This window comes from Bombina bombina, chromosome 6 (genome assembly GCF_027579735.1).
Source record: "Bombina bombina isolate aBomBom1 chromosome 6, aBomBom1.pri, whole genome shotgun sequence".
NCBI classification, from domain to species: Eukaryota; Metazoa; Chordata; class Amphibia; order Anura; family Bombinatoridae; genus Bombina; species Bombina bombina.
The window spans coordinates 45,114,487-45,134,757 of record NC_069504.1 but is presented as its reverse complement, the minus strand read 5'-3'; the positions used below and the strand labels follow the sequence as shown (position 1 = coordinate 45,134,757).

Genomic DNA, 20,271 nt, shown 5'->3' with positions numbered 1-20,271 from the left:
GGCAATCCAAGCCGCCAGACCTACCCACAGGTCTTCCAAAAAAGGGGAAACAAGAAAGAGAAGTGACACCCAGAACCTGAGGTGGAGCAATCCTAGAACCTCTGCATGTAAGCTTAGGGAGCTACTATGCCCACCTAGATCCTGGAGATGACATCATCTCTCAGTACCCACTCCCAGCCGGGCCAGCCCCAGCAGCAACAGGTCTGAAACAGGGGAACAGAAGAACCCAAAAACCAGCTCAAAACAAGCGGAAGAATGGCCACAGCAAATCCAACAGGGCATAGGTGCAACACGACTCCTTAGAACAGGCAAAAGGACCTTAGACACAAAGGATCTAGCAAAAAGGTCCAACTTAGTTTTGACACGGTCCAAATGGAACGTAAGAACCCAGAGAGAATATCCCTCTCAGCTAGGGAAGCTCACAGGTCCCATCACCTGATCCAGGAGAAGCCTTAAGAAAGGGACCACATCTCCATAAAAAGGAGACTAAGCTCTCACCCAAGAAGGGAAAAAGGGCTAAAAGGCAGCACCTTCCACCAGTCACGAAGCCACAGGTTAAAGGAGAGATCAATCCCCAACTCAGAAGCCCTGAGAAAGTGATTCCCCTAAAAACTAGCCTGCTAACATTCAAACAATGTGCATTAGTAGCAGCATTGACACTGCAAGTCCATTCACCTGCAGAGCAGTGAATTCAATGGATACTACAGCAAGCTGACCAAGGGAAACCACCTAAGGTGCAAAACGAGCCCAATGAGCAACGGCACTCAAAAAAACCTGGCCAACCAAGACCAGATCAAGTAATCCAAGTAAAAGGACCTAGCCCAAGTTTCCAGGAATTGGAAAACCCTGAACCAACCCTGGAGCCTATAGATCCGGTAACAACCCCCAAAGGGATCCACAAGGTAATGTGCTGAATGAAACTCAGCAACCGGAAGCCCCAGGAAGAACAGGTCCGCACCCCCAATTGTTTAGACAAACAATACCCGCAAACTTAACAGCCCGTCTGAATAACAACCCAGACCACAGGGGATACTAATGCAAAATCCAGAGCAACTCGGATAACGAGAAAAACTCGCAAGTCCCGACCTAAGGAAGAGACCCCCCCTTGCCGAAGTCACACTCTCCAAAGGAGCTAAGGCCAAGCTAAAAGTTGTACAATGACGCTAGAGCTTCTAGACTCACCAACAGCCTCAGGACAATAAGGCAAGGGGATACCTCAAAGTCAAAACCACTCAAGCAAAGGCTAGTCTCCACATCACCTCCGTATAAACAGATGATCACAGGGCACAAACCAACTGCAGTTCCGGGAGGAACCCCAAGCAAACCCAAGGAGACCACGCCCAGTGTCCCTAACAGGGAACAAACATCTCCCAGGCCCCTAAAAGGAGACCTAACATGGAGACCACAAAGGAAGACCAAAAGTCTCAGAAACACAGCTAGACAGTACAAAGTCGATGTGCAATAGCTGCAGCTGGCTACATTCTGCAAACCAACCACTGCAAGGCAGCCAAACTACCCTTCAAACTACTAGCTGCTGAGGAACAAGTCCAAAGGACAATCCCCGAGCCTCAAAAGGAAAAAAGGCTAAACCGCTCATTCAGTGGTAAGAAGGCGCTAAGCCCTCCAACTCCCCACCACATGGGGTAGGAACTCTAGGGTCCGATAATACCAGACACAAGAGAGAATGATGCAGCGGAAACTCCACTGACCCAGTCATCCAAATAGAAGGCTATAAAAGGACTGAGACAATACTTCCTGCCTTGTAGACCCACAGATCCTCTAGAATACTTAGTTAAAAGCACTACTCGACCGGACCAGCCAATCAGAACGGCGCCACATGTTTGAACCTCCACAAGACAGAACCGAAACCCAACAGGACCTGCCTGCACTCGGGTCCTAACCATCAAGCTGCATAATTCCTCCCTCAGAGGGGAAGAAGAGAAAACAGACAAACATAGGACTAACATGTCCCCAAAACACTTCCGCAGAAGTATCAATCCCAGTTTAAGATTCCCGAATGAAAATAAACAAATTAAAAGACATTCTAATCAGATAAAAAGAAAATATAAGGCAACCTGTAGGTTAACACCCAATAAGAAAACAAGCCTACCGCAGGACCAGCCAAACTGAGCCCTAATCTTCAAAAAAACATCCCCACGTGTCTGAGGTGCACCATTCGAAGCAGACTGAAAATTCCCGTATCCGAGGATAGGATCATTTAATAACTGAAAAACATGTCTGAGTAAGACGCGAAGGCACGCTAATCTGTAACGAAAGGGACAGTTACACCCGCAGGGAACTGTACAGGCCCTCCCCAAGGCGGTAGGCCCGGGACAATAGGGCACAAGCACAATCCCACATAAAGGTCTGGACTCTGCAGATAAATAATCGCCAAGAATATGTGGAAGCGAAAACGTGCTGCAACCACCAGGGGCAACAAGCCGCCCTCCGTGGAGGAATAATCATAATTTGGGTTACCCGCATGTGTAGAAGTATGGAGCGGCAGGGAACTCGCCTCTTGGAGGACAGGACCCCCAGAGGCGGATGGCTCAGCTGACCCTTGATTCCCCGAGCCCAAGGAACCAGGCGCTCTAATACGGCACACCGAACATAACTGATTGACATGTGTCAACGAGGCCAATCCGGATTCCCAGGATGAAGAATCTGAATCTGAAATTAGAACAGTCAAAGCATCAGAATCCTCCATAACTGGATAGAGAATTTGGCAATAAGGACTATTTTAAGACAAAACAAAACGGCCACTGACACCCCCAATGGCTGGGGCACTCACTACCTCCTATGAACTAGACCCCTGCGAACTAGAATTTCTCCGTCGCCACACGGTCAGGAATGCGGAAATGGAGGGCGGAACATAATCGCGCCCAGTCAGAAGGTAAACCGTATAGTCCAAAAAAGCGCGCCCAACCATAAGGCTGCGTCACTTTCAAAGGCCTTTATGTTCCAAGCCATGAGCCCATTTAACACTACACATAAGCAGATTGAATCACATAACAAAAATGATTAAAAAAAACCCTGTTCAATAACCCCCCTCAGGAGATATTAACCCTTGATTCCAAGATACTAAAGAAGACTCACTGAGAACCTTATGTTAAGTTAGTCCCGCAAGGTGGTAGCCTTTCGGGAAAACATTAGTACAGTACATTCACAAAGAGAGAAAATGAAACGATCTTACCAGAAACTATGCAATGGAGCAGGAACACGGCCCTTCAAGTGTGACGTGAGAGTAGCATCGCCTCCGCCATGGACTTGAGAGAAGAAAGCAGGGGGCGGAGCGAAGTTAGACAACGCCGATTGCTTGAGAAGCTGTTAACATGAGTCGGGATGGTTTCGCAGAAAGACTCTTCCTGCATCTCCTGACAGGATTACTTAAAACTCCTGTCCCATGTAGAAGAGTACTATCCTCCATAAGAGACAAATCAATTCCGACACTTCTCTGCCAACCTCCTGGGACAAAAGGCAAAGAATGAATGGGGGATGAGGGGAGTGGGAGGAGTATTTAAGCCTTTGGCTGGGGTGTCTTTGCCTCCTCCTGGTGGCCAGGTTGTTATTTCCCAAAAGTAATGAATGCAGCTGTGGACTCTTTCCATTTAAGAAGAAAATAGGGTATTGTATATGTGATTTTATTATATATAAGGAGGCATGGACTCTACAGAATGTTGTTGTTCAAGAGAATAAGTTTTTAAACGTTCATTAAAAAATCTGGCACAAAATAAAAACAAAGTTAACTAAGTTGGGATATAACCATACCACAAAAGGCAATACAGTTTTTAGATAAGCTCCAACATAATCCTTAAAATAGAGGTTTAATACATTATTAATCAAATAATCTGTATGGGTGTTAAACCACCTTTAAAAAAAACTGTGCAAAATACTTTCATTATTTATTTTTGTCCCCTTTTTCCTGTAATTCCATGATGAAATTGTGAGCTTTTCAGTTTCTGTTAGAAATGAAAGTGCAGAACACTTATACTCTACACAGCCATTGGCTGCACACTCTAGTGACCTATTTATAACCGTCTCTAATTGGCCACAACAGAGAAGGTAACCTAGGTTACAACATGGCAGCTCCCATTGTTTTATAGACACTAAAACATTACACTTATTTTGCCAATATTTAAACAGCTAATCAAAGTTTAAAAAAAATACATCTACATGTTATTCTCAGACTAATCTTTTCTTTGAATACATCAGTCTATGTAACATTTATTTAGTATTTAATGACCGTTTAAAGTGAAGGTAAACTTTGATGAATGAAAGCCCGTTTTTTAAAAAACATAATTTATGCTTACCTGATAAATGTATTTCTCTTGTAGTGTATCCAGTCCACGGATCATCCATTACTTATGGGATATATTCTCCTTCCCAACAGGAAGCTGCAAGAGTCCACCCACAGCAAAGCTGCTATATAGCTCCTCCCCTAACTGCCATTACCAGTCATTCGACCGAAAACATGCAGAGAAAGGAAAACCATAGGGTGCAGTGGTGACTGTAGTTTAATATTACCTGCCTTAAAGTGACAGGGCGGGCCGTGGACTGGATACACTACAAGAGAAATAAATTTATCAGGTAAGCATAAATTATGTTTTCTCTTGTTAAGTGTATCCAGTCCACGGATCATCCATTACTTATGGGATACCAATACCAAAGCTAAAGTACACGGATGATGGGAGGGACAAGGCAGGTACTTAAACGGAAGTTACCACTGCCTGTAAAAAACCCTTTCTCCCAAAAATAGCCTCCGAAGAAGCAAGGTATCAAATTTGTTAAATTTGAAAAAGTATGAAACGCAGACCAAGACTCCGTCTTGTAATCTGTTCAACAGAAGCCACATTTAAAAAAGGCCCAAGTGAAAACCACAGCTCTAGTAGAATGAGCTGTAATCCCTTCAGGAGGCTGCTGTCCAGCAGTCTCATAAGCTAAATGAATTATGCTTTTTAACCAAAAAGACAGAGAGGTTGCTGAAGTCCTTTGACCTCTCCTCTGTCCAGAATAGACAACAAACAAGGTGAATGTTTGATGAAAATCTGTAGTAGCTTGTAAGTAAAACTTTAAAACACGAACCACGTCCAAATTGTGTAATAGACGTTCCTTCTTTGAAGAAGGATTAGGGTACAAGAATGGAACAACAATCTCTTGAGTGATATTCTTGTTAGATACCACCTTAGGTAAAAACCCAGGTTGGTACACAGGACTACCTTATCCGTAAGGAGAACCAGATAAGGAGAATCACATTGCAACACAGATAACTCGGAGACTCTATGAGCCGAGGAAATAGCTACCAAAAAGGAACTTTCCAAGATAGAAGTTTGATATCTATGGAATGAAAAGGTTCAAATGGAACTCCTTGAAGAACCTTAAGAACCAGCTTTAAGCTCCATGGCGGAGCAACATTTTTAACCACAGGCTTGGTTCTAACCAAAGCCTGACCAAATGCCTGAACGTCTAGAATACCTGCCAGACGCTTGTGCAAAAGAATAGACAGAGTAGAAATCTGTCCTTTTAAAGAACTAGCTGACAACCCTTTTCTCAAAATCATCTTGGAGAAAAGATAATATCCTGGGAATCCAGACTTTACTCCATGAGTAACCCTTGGATTCATAACAATAAGATATTTACACCATATCTTATGTTAAATTTTCCTAGAGACAGGCTTTTATGCCTGTATTAAGGTATCAATTACTGACTCGGAGAAGCCATGCTTTGATAACATCAAGCGTTCTGTCTCCAGGCAGTCCATCTCAGATTAGTTATATTTAGATGGTTGAAAAGACCCTGAGGTAGAGGGTCCTGTCTCAGAAGCAGAGACCGTGGTGGAAAGGATGACATGTCCACCAGATCTGCATACCAGGTCCTGCGTGGCCACGCAGGCGCTGTCAAAAGCACCAAAGCACTCTCCTGCTTGATCTTGTGCAAACCCCTCCGGAGGGAATTCCCACTCCCCCGGATGAAAAGTGTGACGACTTAGAAAATCTGCCTCCCAGTTCTCAACACCTGGGATAGGGATAGCTTTTAGACAAGAGTGAGTCTCTGTCCAGTGAATTATTTTAAGACTTCTAACATTGCTAGGGAACTTCTGTTCCCCCTTGATGGTTGATGTAAGCCACAGTCGTGATATTGTCCGACTGAAATATGATGTACCTCAGAGTTGCTAACTGAGGCCAAGTCTGAAGAGCATGGAATATCGCTCCCAGTTCCAGAATATTCATTAGAAGGAGGGTCTCCTCCTGAGTCCACTATCCCTGAGCCTTCAGGGAGTTCCACACTGTATCCCAACCTAAAAGGCTGGCATCTGTTGTAACAATTGTCCCATCTGACCTGCGGAAGGTCATACCCTTGGACAGATGGACCCGAGATAGTCACCAGAGAAGAGAATCTCTGGTTTCTTGGTCCGGATTTAACAGGAGAACAAATCTGTGTAATCCCCGTTCCTCTGGCTGAGCATGCATAGTTGCAGTGGTCTGAAATGTAGGCGTGCAAACGGTACTATGTCCCTTGCCACTACCATTAAGCCGATTACATTCATGTACTGAGCCACCAAAGGGCGCGGATGGAATGAAGAACACGGCAGAAATTTAGAAACTTTGACAACCTGGACTCCGTCAGGTAAATTTTAATTTCTACAAAATCTATCAGAATCCCTAGGAGGGAAACCCTTGATATTGGGGATAGAGAACTCTTTCCTTGTTCACTTTCCACCCATGCGATCTCAGAAATGCCAGTACTACGTCCGTATGAGACTTGGCAACTTGGATGTTTGACGCCTGTATCAGGATGTCGTCTAAATAAGGGGCCACTTCTATGCCCCGCGGCCTAAGGACCGCCAAAGTGACCCCAGAACCTCCATAAAGATTCTAGGGGCTGTAGTTAACCCAAAGGAAAGAGCTACAAACTGGTAATGCCTGTCTAGAAAGGCAAACCTGAAAAAAACGATGGTGATCTTTATGCATCGTAATGTGAGGATAAGCATCCTTCAAATCCATTGTAGTCCTCTATTGACTCTCCTGGATCATAGTTAAGATGGTACGAATAGTTTCCATCTTAAATGATAGAATTCTAAAGAATTTGTTTAAGATCTTTTAGATCCAAAATAGGTCTGAAGGTTTCCTTTCCTTGGGAACCACAAACCGATTTGAGGAAAACTGTGTCCCTGTTCCTCTATTGGAACTGAATGGGTCACGTACACAATGCAAGAATGTCTCTTTATCTGGTTTGCAGATAAATGTGAAAGGCAAAAACTCCCCTTTTTTGGGGGGGAAAGCTTTGAAATCCAGAAGATATCTCTGGGGTATAATTTCCAATGCCCAGGGATCCTGGGCATCTCTTGCCCACGCCTGGGCGAAGAATGAAGTCTGCCCCCTATAGGATCCGTTACCAGATAGGGGTCCGTTCCTCATGCTGTTTTAGAGGCAGCAGCAGGCTCCTTGACCTGCTTATCTTTGTTCCAGGTCCGGTTGTCTCCAGACCGCCTTGGACTGAGCAAAAGTTCCCTCTTATTTTGCCTTAGAGGAAGTTGATGCCACACCTGCCTTGAATTTTCGAAAGGCACGAAAATTAGGCCTTTTTTGTCCCTTGATTTGGACCTGTCCTGAGGAAGGGCATGATCTTTTCCTCCAGTGATATAAGTAATAATCTCCTTCAAACTAGGCCTGAATAGGGTCTGCCCCTTGAAGGGAAGTTAAGTAGCTTATTTATTAAAGTCACGACAGCTGACCATGATATAAGCCATAGCGCTCTGCGCGTCAGTATAGTAAAAAACAGAATTCTTAGCCGTTAGTCTAGTCAAAGGAACAAAGGCATCAGAAAACAAAGGAATTGGCTAGCTTAAGTGCTCTAAGCTTGTCAAATATATTCATCCAATGGAGCCTGTAAAGCCTCATCAAGAGACTCAAACCAGAACGCCGCAGCAGCAGTGACAGGAGCAATGCGTGCAAGGGGCTGCAGGATAAAACCTTGTTGAATAAACATTTTTTATCCATTGGATCTAAAAAAGCACAACAGTCCTCGCCAGAGGTAGTGGTACGCTTAGCTAGAGTAGAAACTCTTCTCTCCACCTTAGGAACTGTCTGCCATAAGTCCCGTGTGGTGGCAACTATTAGAAAACATTCTTCTAAAAAATAGGAGGGGAAGAGAACGGCACACCTGGTCTATCCCATTCCTTATGAAAAATTTTAGTAAACCTCTTTAGGTATTGGAAAAACATAAGTACACACCGGCACTGCATATTATTTATCCAGTCTACACAATTTCTCTGGCACTGCGATTGTACACATTCATTCAGAGCAGCTAAAGCCTCCCTGAGCAACAAGTGGAGGTTCTCAAGCATAAATTTTAAATGTAGAAATATCAGAATCAGGTTAAATCATCTTCCCTGAGTCACAAATATCACCCACAGACTAAGCATATTGTGAGGTAGTATCAGACATGGTTCTTAAAGCGTCTGTATGCTCTGTATCTACCCCCAGAGCTGTTTTGCTTTCCTTTAATTTCAGGTAGTCTGACTAATACTGCTGCCAGTGTATTATACACAACCTTTGCCATGTCTTGTAAAATAAACGCTATGGGCGCCATTGATATACTTGGCGCCATTTGAGCGTGAGTCCCTGGAGCGGGAGTCAAAGGGTCTGACACGTGGGGAGAGTTAGTCGGCATAACTTCCCCCTCGACAGAATCCTCTGGTAAAATAAACGCTATGGGTGCCCTTGATGTACTTGGCGCCATTTGAGCGTGAGTCCCTAAAGCGGGAGTCAAAGGGTCTGACACGTGGGGAGAGTTAGTCGGCATAACTTCCCCCTCGACAGAATCCTCTGGTGATAATGTTTTTAAATACAAAAAATGATCTTTATTGTTTAACATGAAATCAGTACATCTGGTACACATTCTAAAATGGGGTTCCACCATGGCTTTAAACATAATAAACACAGAGCCTCCTCTATGTTAGACATGTTAGAACTAATAAAGAGACTAGTAAGCTTGGAAAACACTTTAAATCAAGTTAACAAGCAAATATAACAAACGTTACTGTGCCTTTAAGAGAAACAAATTTTGTCAAAATTTGAAAAACAGTGAAAAAAGGCAGTAAATCAAACGAAATTTTTACAGTACATGTAATAAGTTAACAGAGCATTGCACCCACTTGCAAATGGATGATTAACCCCTTAATGCAAAAAAACAGATAAAAAAAAAAAAAAAAAAAAATTTTTTTAAACAGACACAACAAAACTGCCACAGCTGAGCTGTGGATTACCTTCCCTATAACTGTTTCTATGCAAAATTTAAGCCAGCCATGTGGAAAAATTAGGCCCCAATAAGTTTTATCATCAAACATATGTTAAAAAACGATTAAACATGCCAGCAAACGTTTTAAAACACATTCTTATAAGAGTATGTATGTCTATTAATAAGCCTGATCCAGTCGCTATCACTGCATTTAAGGCTTTACTTACATTACTTCGGTATCAGCAGTATTTTCTTAGTCAATTCCATTCCTTAGAAAAATATATTACTGCACATACCTTAGCATATATCTCTATCAATCAGCCTGGTACCAGTCGCTTTCACTGCATTTAAAGGCTGTACTTACATTACTTCGGTATCAGCAGTATTTTCTTAGTCAATTCCATTCCTTAGAAAAATATTTTACTGCACATACCTTATTTGCAGGAAAACCTGCACGCCATTCCCCCTCTGAAGTACCTTACTCCTCAGAATGTGTGAGAACAGCAACTGGATCTTAGTTACGTCTGCTAAGATCATAGAAAAAACGCAGGCAGATTCTTCTTCCAAATACTGCCTGAGATAAACAGCACACTCCGGTGCCATTTAAAAATAACAAACTTTTGATTGAAGAAATAAACTAAGTATAAAAAACCACAGACTCTCACGACCTCCTATCTATGTTGAGACTTGCAAGAGAATGACTGGTAATGGCAGTTAGGGGAGGAGCTATATAGCAGCTTTGCTGTGGGTGGACTCTTGCAACTTCCTGTTGGGAAGAAGAATATATCCCATAAGTAATGGATGATCCGTGGACTGGATACACTTAACAAGAGAAATACTACTTAAAACAGGAGCACTTTCAGTCATCAAAGTTTACAAAGCAGCCGTTTTGATTAAAAACTTACCTTTTTTCTTTTCACTGCTACAGCAGCTTCCTCCTCCTGGAAATCCTCTCTTCAAACGTCAGCAATGACTAATCCGGCTTCCTCCAATCACAGCATGGCCTCAGGCATTGACTACCCTGGGGGGAAAGCCGTGATTGGAGGAAGCAGGATTAGTCATTGCTGACGTGTGACCAAAGTTTACCTTCACTTTAAGGGAAGCCAAGGCTTCCTCAATCTCTTTCTTTAACAGAACACATGCAAGCGATAATTCATGCTCAGATTCTGTGTGTGCATTATTGGTCCAAAAATGGTTAATATAAATTAATAAATTAACGATAAATGCATGTTCTTGATACAATAACTCTCAGTACAAATGTACCAGATTACACAAGTTTATGCTAATGTAGTAAGAAATAATACCTGCATACGCATCAGGGGTTGGCTCTTTGGCTGCTGGCTTTGGGATTGGAGGAAGTGGCTGTGGTCGTGGAACAGGGGCAGATGGTTCTTTCATACGGTTAATCACATTTTCAGACAGCTGTTTGGAAAAAAATATATACTTAGAAAACAATGTTAAAACGTCTACTTAGAAACCATTTAAAATATTACTAAGTAGCAACAAATTGAAAACAAAGGGATCTTGACTTGATGGCTGTAACTTATTTTCTTCTTTAAAGGGAAATATATTAATTTATTAATTATTAAAAGGGGGCAAACAAACTCAAAACTTCACATCTCAAAAAAAGTATATAAAAGTCATCACAACTTAGTGAATGCTACTTCAGTATAGAACCAAGATAATGAAATTAAGACAGGCAAATTATTCTGCAATAAACTGTCTAAGAAGATAAAGTGACACAAACCATACAGAAAAGAAAAAAAGTTAAAATAAATTGAAAACTGAACATTTTCTACCAGATCTTTATTTTGCTGAAGAATGAGCATCCAATCTGTAATACTTGAGAACTGTAAAACAAAGTAGGCCAGAATGCCCATGTTGAAATAATGACAAGAGAAAGGATGAATGGGACAAGCAGAATCAATCTACATAAGGTGATCGTCAAAGCAGCTATATGGGATGATGAGATTGGCACAGGCTGAAGAATAATCTGAATTCAAGAGAAGACACTTACACTCCAAGAAGAGTGTCTGAGCCTGATGCAAGCACTCCAGATGCCTCTTCTACAGCACTGGATCACAAGCACAACTGTTTTATCAGGTAAGTGAGAAGCTTACATATTCTAGATGAACATGCTTACTAGTCAACTAGCTTATGAAGACAGTGGCTTACTAGCCCTTAAATGAAGGCAGGAACCACCTGCAAAGGAACACGATGATTATAGTCACCAGTTTAAAGCTAAAACAAATACAACATGAACAGATTTTTATTGCAGATATTCATTCTAATATAACCGAGGGAGCACAACTCATCTGACAGTTTTTAGATAAGACCTTTTCAGGCAATGAAGTAAAGCACAGCTAGAGTAATCTAGGAGCCTGGGCGCCACTTCCCATCACATCTTACAATTAATATAACCGTTACTGGCCTTCAGCTAGATCAGTCAACAGCAAACACAGGAGCGGTTAGTGTGGAAGGCACAGTTATTGTACTGATTTCCCTCAGCTAGATCCGCCACACAAAGTGTCTGTGCACGCCTGGGTGCATAAAGCAGTGCTATCAGTGTGCACAGAAAGGGCACTGCCCATCAGCTAAAGCAGCATGTGTAGTAACAGTAAACACTTAGGGCCAGATTCTCTAAAGCTCTCTGGGCTGGCGAGATTCTATAAGATGCCTCATCAGTATTAGGAGACCGCCGCCCCTTAATGATACTGTGTATCATTAAGGGGCATTCCCTAATAAGTTTTACGCTACAGGGACAGGAAACAACACAAATTTTCTTTCATGGTTTGGCTAGAACATACAATTTTAAACAACTTTCCAATTTACTTATATTTTCAAATTTGCTTCATTCTATTTGTATCCTTTGAGAAGGAACATCATTGAACTACTGGCAGCTAGCTGAACCCATCGTGTTAGCCAATCACAAGAGACAAATGTGTTCAGGCACCAATCAGCAGCTAGCTCCCACTAGTGTAGTATTCTTTTTCAACAAGGGATACCAAGAGAACAAAGAACATTTAAAAATAGAAGTGATATTAAAAGTGTCTTAAAATCACATGCTCTATCTGAATCATGCAAGTTTAATTTTGACTTTTCTATCCCTTTAAAGGAGAGACACTTACTGTATAATATAACGCTGAGTAAAATAAGCTGATGATTCCTCTCCATGCTGGCGAATTTTTGACAATCGGCCATCAGAGAGAAGTCTCGTGAGATTGACATATGAATGGTTTATTAATATGTACTCTAATTCTTAGCTTATTTTTTCCCCTTCTTGTTTTTAAAGCAACAGTAAACATTGCATAAGATGTTACATAATTATGCACTATTACTTCTAATTTAACTTTTAAGTAGGTAACATTTAATAATGAAATGCATTTGTGTTCAACATTTTGTGGTGTCTAGCTGAGCCTAGGATGCTTTTATATTCTAAAAAAAAACTTTGTTTGATCAGAATGCAGTTTTATGTATCTGTATCCCAAGTAATTTATAAGTATTTAAAGTAATCCAAGAGATTTTGAATTATTTCACCTAAACCCTTGTAATTTACAAGTTGTAAGCCCCCTTATTGCAATACTTTCATTTGTCTCTTTATATTTCCTGATTAAAGCTCGACAAATCCAGGAGCCAGGTACAGACTTTTTTTCTAGAATTCTACCCCTGGCTCCTAACTATTTGGGTAATTCTCCATTTATCTATATATAAATACCACTGCTTGGCTGCTAAATTTTAAACAGATTTGTCAACCCTTGCTCTTATTTATTATTCATAATTTGAACACTAGCAATACTGTAATGTTGTGTCCCCCCCCCCCCCCACCCCCCAAACATTGTTTGGGAGCCGCAGAAAACTGCAAGTCTCAAGCATAAACTGATGCTTACCTAATCAGCAGTACTAGTCAAACAGCTGGGCTGAGTGTCTACCACTGCTGATTGGGTCAGCAGCAGATTAAAAAAAAAAAAAAAAAAAAAAAACTAGTGCAGCACTACCATGCAGTAAATATTTTGAGCAATACTGGAGTCTCCACCGTTTAGAGCACGGGTTAGATAACCCTCTCACATAGTGGCTGATTACATCACCTGGTTCTGAAAATCTGGCCTGATAGTGAGTGCTGAGGATTGGAGCTGAAGAACTGAGCTCCAGGGAGGGTAGATTGTCTCAGTGCTAAACAGCCCTGACAGAATCCAAAGACCATCTCGTAAGCTGAACCAGACAGTGACATTTTTCTTAGAGAGAATAAACTCAGAGACTTCCACAATGTGTGCAGCCACCAATCACCTGAAGCTACTGAGCCTACCTAGGTATGGTTTTCAACAAAGGATACAAAAAGAACTAAGTAAATTCATAACAAAAGTAAATTGAAAAGTATCTTAAAATTGCATGCTGTATCTGAGCCATGAAAGTTTAATGTTGATTTTGATGTCCCTTTAATACTGAGTGGACAAGAAAACATAATTTATGCTTACCTGATAAATTTATTTCTCTTGAAGTGTAGTCAGTCCACGGGTCATCCATTACTTATGGAATATATCTCTTCCTAACAGGAAGCTGCAAGAGGATCACCCAAGCAGAGCTGCTATATAGCTCCTCCCCTCACATGTCATATTCAGTAATTCGACCAAAGCAGACGAGAAAGGAGAAACCATAGGGTGCAGTGGTGACTGGAGTTTAATTAAAATTTAGATCTGCCTTAAAGACAGGGCGGGCCGTGGACTGACTACACTACAAGAGAAATAAATTTATCAGGTAAGCATAAATTATGTTTTCTCTTGTTAAGTGTAGTCAGTCCACGGGTCATCCATTACTTATGGAATACCAATACCAAAGCTAAAGTACACGGATGAAGGGAGGGACAAGGCAGGAACATTAAACAGAAGGAACCACTGCCTGAAGTACCTTTCTCCAAAAAATAGCCTCCGAAGAAGCAAAAGTGTCAAATTTGTAAAATTTTGAAAAGGTGTAAAGCGAAGACCAAGTCGCAGCCTTGCAAATCTGTTCAACAGAGGCCTCATTTTTAAAGGCCCAGGTGGAAGCCACAGATCTAGTAGAATGAGCTGTAATCCTTTCAGGAGGCTGCTGTCCAGCAGTCTCATAGGCTAAACGTATTATGCTACGAAGCCAAAAAGAGAGAGAGGTAGCCGAAGCCTTTTGACCTCTTCTCTGTCCAGAGTAAACGACAAACAGGGAAGAAGTTTGACGAAAATCTTTAGTTGCCTGCAAATAGAACTTCAGGGCACGGACTACGTCCAGATTATGCAAAAGTCGTTCCTTCTTTGAAGAAGGGTTAGGACACAGTGATGGAACAACAATCTCTTGATTGATATTCCTGTTAGTAACTACCTTAGGTAAGAACCCAGGTTTAGTACGCAGAACTACCTTGTCTGAATGAAAAATCAGATAAGGAGAATCACAATGTAAGGCAGATAACTCAGAGACTCTTCGAGGCGAGGAAATAGCCATCAAAAACAAAACCTTCCAGGATAACAGCTTGATATCAATGGAATGCAGGGGTTTAAATGGAACGCCTTGAAGAACATTAAGAACTAAGTTTAAGCTCCACGGCGGAGCAACAGTCTTAAACACAGGCTTAATCCTAGTTAAAGCCTGACAAAAAGCCTGAACGTCTGGAACTTCAGCCAGACGTTTGTGTAGAAGAATAGACAGAGCAGAAATCTGTCCCTTTAACGAACTAGCAGATAAGCCCTTTTCTAAACCCTCTTGTAGAAAGGACAATATCCTAGGAATCCTAACCTTACTCCATGAGTAACTCTTGGATTCGCACCAATATAAATATTTACGCCATATCTTATGGTAAATTTTTCTGGTAACAGGCTTCCTAGCCTGTATTAAGGTATCAATAACCGACTCCGAGAAGCCACGCTTTGATAGAATCAAGCGTTCAATCTCCATGCAGTCAGCCTCAGAGAAATTAGATTTGGATGGTTGAAAGGACCCTGAATTAGAAGGTCCTGTCTCAGAGGCAGAGACCACGGTGGACAGGACGACATGTCCACTAGGTCTGCATACCAGGTCCTGCGTGGCCAAGCAGGCGCTATCAGAATCACCGAAGCTCTCTCCTGTTTGATCTTGGCAATCAAACGAGGAAGCATCGGGAATGGTGGAAACACATAAGCCATGTTGAAGACCCAAGGGGCTGTCAGAGCATCTATCAGCACCGCTCCCGGGTCCCTGGACCTGGATCCGTAACAAGGAAGCTTGGCGTTCTGACGAGACGCCATGAGATCCAGATCTGGTTTGCCCCAACGATGAATCAGTTGAGCAAAGACCTCCGGATGAAGTTCCCACTCCCCCGGATGAAAAGTCTGGCGACTTAGAAAATCCGCCTCCCAGTTCTCCACGCCTGGGATGTAAATCGCTGACAGGTGGCAAGAGTGAGACTCTGCCCAGCGAATTATCTTTGAGACTTCCAACATCGCTAGGGAACTTCTGGTTCCCCCTTGATGGTTGATGTAAGCCACAGTCGTGATGTTGTCCGACTGAAATCTGATGAACCTCAGAGTTGCTAACTGAGGCCAAGCTAGGAGAGCATTGAATATTGCTCTTAATTCCAGAATATTTATTGGGAGGAGTTTCTCCTCCTGAGTCCATAATCCCTGAGCTTTCAGGGAGTTCCAGACTGCGCCCCAGCCTAGAAGGCTGGCGTCTGTTGTTACAATCGTCCAATCTGGCCTGCGAAAGGTCATCCCCTTGGACAGATGTGGCCGAGAAAGCCACCATAGAAGAGAATCTCTGGTCTCTTGATCCAGATTTAGTAGGGGGGACAAATCTGAGTAATCCCCGTTCCACTGACTTAGCATGCACAATTGCAGCGGTCTGAGATGCAGGCGCGCAAATGGTACTATGTCCATTGCCGCTACCATTAAGCCGATTACTTCCATGCACTGAGCTACTGACGGGTGTGGAATGGAATGAAGGACACGGCAAGCATTTAGAAGTTTTAATAACCTGGCCTCTGTCAGGTAAATTTTCATCTCTACAGAATCTATAAGAGTCCCTAGAAAGGGAACTCTTGTAAGTGGTAATAAAGAACTCTTTTCCACGTTCACCTTCCACCCATGCGACCTCAGAAATGCCAGAACTATCTCTGTATGAGACTTGGCAGTTTGAAAACTTGACGCTTGTATCAGAATGTCGTCTAGGTACGGAGTCACCGCTATGCCTCGCGGTCTTAGTACCGCCAGAAGTGAGCCCAGAACTTTTGTAAAGATTCTTGGAGCCGTAGCTAATCCGAAGGGAAGAGCTACAAACTGGTAATGCCTGTCTAGGAAAGCAAATCTTAGGTACCGATAATGATCCTTGTGAATCGATATGTGAAGGTAGGCATCCTTTAAGTCCACTGTGGTCATGTACTGACCCTCTTGGATCATGGGAAGGATGGTTCGAATAGTTTCCATTTTGAATGATGGAACTCTTAGAAATTTGTTTAGGATTTTTAAGTCCAAGATTGGTCTGAAGGTTCCCTCTTTCTTGGGAACCACAAATAGATTTGAATAGAATCCCTGCCCGTGTTCCGTCCGCGGAACTGGGTGGATCACCCCCATTAGTAAGAGGTCTTGTACACAGCGTAGAAACGCCTCTTTCTTTATTTGGTTTGCTGATAACCTTGAAAGATGAAATCTCCCTCATGGAGGAGAAGTTTTGAAGTCCAGGAGATATCCCTGAGATATGATCTCCAACGCCCAGGGATCCTGGACATCTCTTGCCCAAGCCTGGGCGAAGAGAGAAAGTCTGCCCCCCACTAGATCCGTTTCCGGATAGGGGGGCCTCTCTTCATGCTGTCTTGGGGGCAGCAGCAGGTTTCTTGGCCTGCTTGCCCTTGTTCCAGGACTGGTTAACTTTCCAGCCCTGCCTGTAACGAGCAACAGCTCCTTCCTGTTTTGGAGCGGAGGAAGTTGATGCTGCTCCTGCCTTGAAGTTACGAAAGGCACGAAAATTAGACTGTTTGGCCTTTGATTTGGCCCTGTCCTGAGGTAGAGCATGGCCCTTACCTCCCGTAATGTCAGCTATAATTTCTTTCAAGCCGGGCCCGAATAAGGTCTGCCCTTTGAAAGGAATATTAAGCAATTTAGATTTAGAAGTCACGTCAGCTGACCAGGATTTAAGCCATAGCGCTCTGCGCGCTTGGATGGCGAATCCGGAGTTCTTAGCTGTAAGTCTGGTTAAATGTACGACGGCATCAGAAACAAATGCGTTAGCTAGCTTAAGTGCTTTAAGCTTGTTCATAATTTCATCCAATGGAGCTGTGCGAATGGCCTCTCCCAGAGACTCAAACCAGAATGCCGCCGCAGCAGTGACAGGCGCAATGCATGCAAGGGGCTGTAAGATAAAACCTTGTTGAACAAACATTTTCTTAAGGTAACCCTCTAATTTCTTATCCATTGGATCTGAAAAGGCACAACTATCCTCCACCGGGATAGTGGTACGCTTAGCTAAAGTAGAAACTGCTCCCTCCACCTTAGGGACTGTCTGCCATAAGTCTCGTGTGGTGGCGTCTATAGGAAACATTTTCCTAAATATGGGAGGAGGGGAAAAAGGCACACCAGGTCTATCCCACTCCTTGCTAATAATCTCTGTAAGCCTTTTAGGTATAGGAAACAGGTCAGTACACACCGGTACCGCATAGTATCTATCCAGCCTACATAATTTTTCTGGAATTGCAACCGTGTTACAATCATTCAGAGCCGCTAATACCTCCCCTAGCAATATGCGGAGGTTCTCAAGCTTAAATTTAAAATTAGAAATCTCTGAATCCAGTCTCTCTGGATCAGATCCGTCACCCACAGAATGAAGCTCTCAGTCTTCACGTTCTGCAAACTGTGACGCAGTATCTCACATGGCTCTCACCTCATCCGCGCGCTCTGTCCTTAACCCAGAGCTATCGCGCTTGCCTCTTAATTCTGGCAATTTAGATAATACTTCTGTCATAACAGTAGCCATGTCTTGCAAAGTGATTTGTAAGGGCCTCCCTGATGTACTTGGCGCCACAAAATCACGCACCTCCTGAGCGGGAGGCGAAGGTACTGACACGTGAGGAGAGTTAGTCGGCTTAACTTCCCCCTCGTTGTCTGGTGATAATTTCTTTACATGTAAAGATTGACTTTTATTTAAAGTAGCATCAATGCAATTAGTACACAAATTTCTATTGGGCTCCACATTGGCCTTTAAACATAGTGAACAAAGAGATTCATCTGTGTCAGACATGTTTAAACAGACTAGCAATGAGGCTAGCAAGCTTGGAAATACTTTTCTAAATAAATTTACAAGCAATATAAAAAACGCTACTGTGCCTTTAAAAAGCACAAAAAGCTGTCACAGTTGAAATAACAATGAACCAAAATAGTTATAGCAACCAATTTTTCACAGTAAATGTATTAAGTTAGCAAAGGATTGCACCCACCAGCAAATGGATGACTAACCCCTTAATACCCAAAAACGGATAACAATTTAATAATTAACGTTTTTCTCACAGTCAAAACACACTGTCACAGGTCTGCTGTGACTGATTACCTCCCTCAAAATTAATTTTGAAGACCCCTGAGCTCTCTAGAGACTATCTGGATCATGGAGGATGAAGTAGACAGATTGACTGAATTTTTAACTACGCAAAAAAGCGCTAAAATAGGCCCCTCCCACTCATATTACAACAGTGGGGAAGCTCAGAAAACTGTTTCTATGCAGAAAACAAAGATGGCCATGTGGTAAAAATCATGCCCCAATAAGTTTTATCACCAAGTACCTCACAAAAAACGATTAACATGCCAGTAAACGTTTTAAACATACATTTGAAAAGTTATGAATTGTTATTAATAAGCCTGCTACCAGTCGCTTTTACTGCAGTTAAGGCTCATACATTATTTCAGTATTAACAGTATTTTCAGAGTCAATTCCATTCCTTAGAAAAATACATTCAGTGTACACACACTCATCAGCCTAATACCAGTCGCTATCACTGCATTTAAGGCTGAACTTACTTTACATTGGTATCAGCAGTATTTTCTCAGTCAATTCCATTCCTCAGAAAAATAATTACTGCACATACCTCATTTGCAGGGGGGCCCTGCATGCTATTCCCCTTCTCTGAAGTTACCTCACCCCTCAGATGAGAACAGCCAGTGGATCTTAGTTACGTCTGCTAAGATCATAGAAAACGCAGGCAGATTCTTCTTCTAATGCTGCCTGAGAATAAACAGCACACTCCGGTGCCATTTAAAATAACAAACTTTTGATTGTAGAAATAAACTAAGTTAAAAAACACCACAGACCTCTCACAGCGACCTATCTTTAGTTAGGCTGCAAGAGAATGACTGAATATGACATGTGAGGGGAGGAGCTATATAGCAGCTCTGCTTGGGTGATCCTCTTGCAGCTTCCTGTTAGGAAGAGATATATTCCATAAGTAATGGATGACCCGTGGACTGACTACACTTAACAAGAGAAACTATATCTCCAGATTAGTAACATATAACAATATTTTCCACCCGTTTTTAAAAGAGAAACCTGTTAAAATTATTATTATTATACTTTATTTATGAAGCGCCAACATATTTTGCAGCGCTGTCCATGGGTACGATTCATTTAAATAAAACAATGATATAAAACTTGTAATGTACAAAATGTACAAACTCATACAGGAGGAATTGAGGGCTATATTCACGTGGGAACTTACAATCTAGAAATATACTGTGACAGTAAAATAAGGCAACTTGATTGAGGCATAAGGGGTAAGATCAATTGTAAAGCATCCCCCCCTTTTTTATTCTGCTCTGATATTCTTCAATAATAAACAGTGGCTAGAGTATCCTTATAGGCTCTATACACCTTACGTATTTATACCACACGGGTAGGTTAGCCGTCTTTTTTTCCTTCTCTCATGTATATGCTTTTCGGAGGTGTAAGGCAGAGTTTGACATTTACTAATGTGCACAGTGAAATGCTGTCTAATTCATGAACCTTCGTTATTCCCTTTGTATGAAATTCTGTTACTTTTTGGAAAAATCCATAAAAATC

The 20,271-nt window shown here is 42.2% G+C and overlaps 1 protein-coding gene across 1 annotated transcript in view; it reads right to left on the bottom strand.

Moving 5' to 3' along the window:
• The window catches only part of CHCHD3 (coiled-coil-helix-coiled-coil-helix domain containing 3), an 800,059-nt gene that overhangs the window by 752,525 nt on the left and 27,263 nt on the right, over nucleotides 1-20,271 (bottom strand). Inside the window, exon 2 of the mRNA XM_053716391.1 lies at nucleotides 10,542-10,659. Coding sequence (XP_053572366.1) covers nucleotides 10,542-10,659 — 118 coding nt within the window. The remainder of the gene's footprint in view (nucleotides 1-10,541; nucleotides 10,660-20,271) is intronic.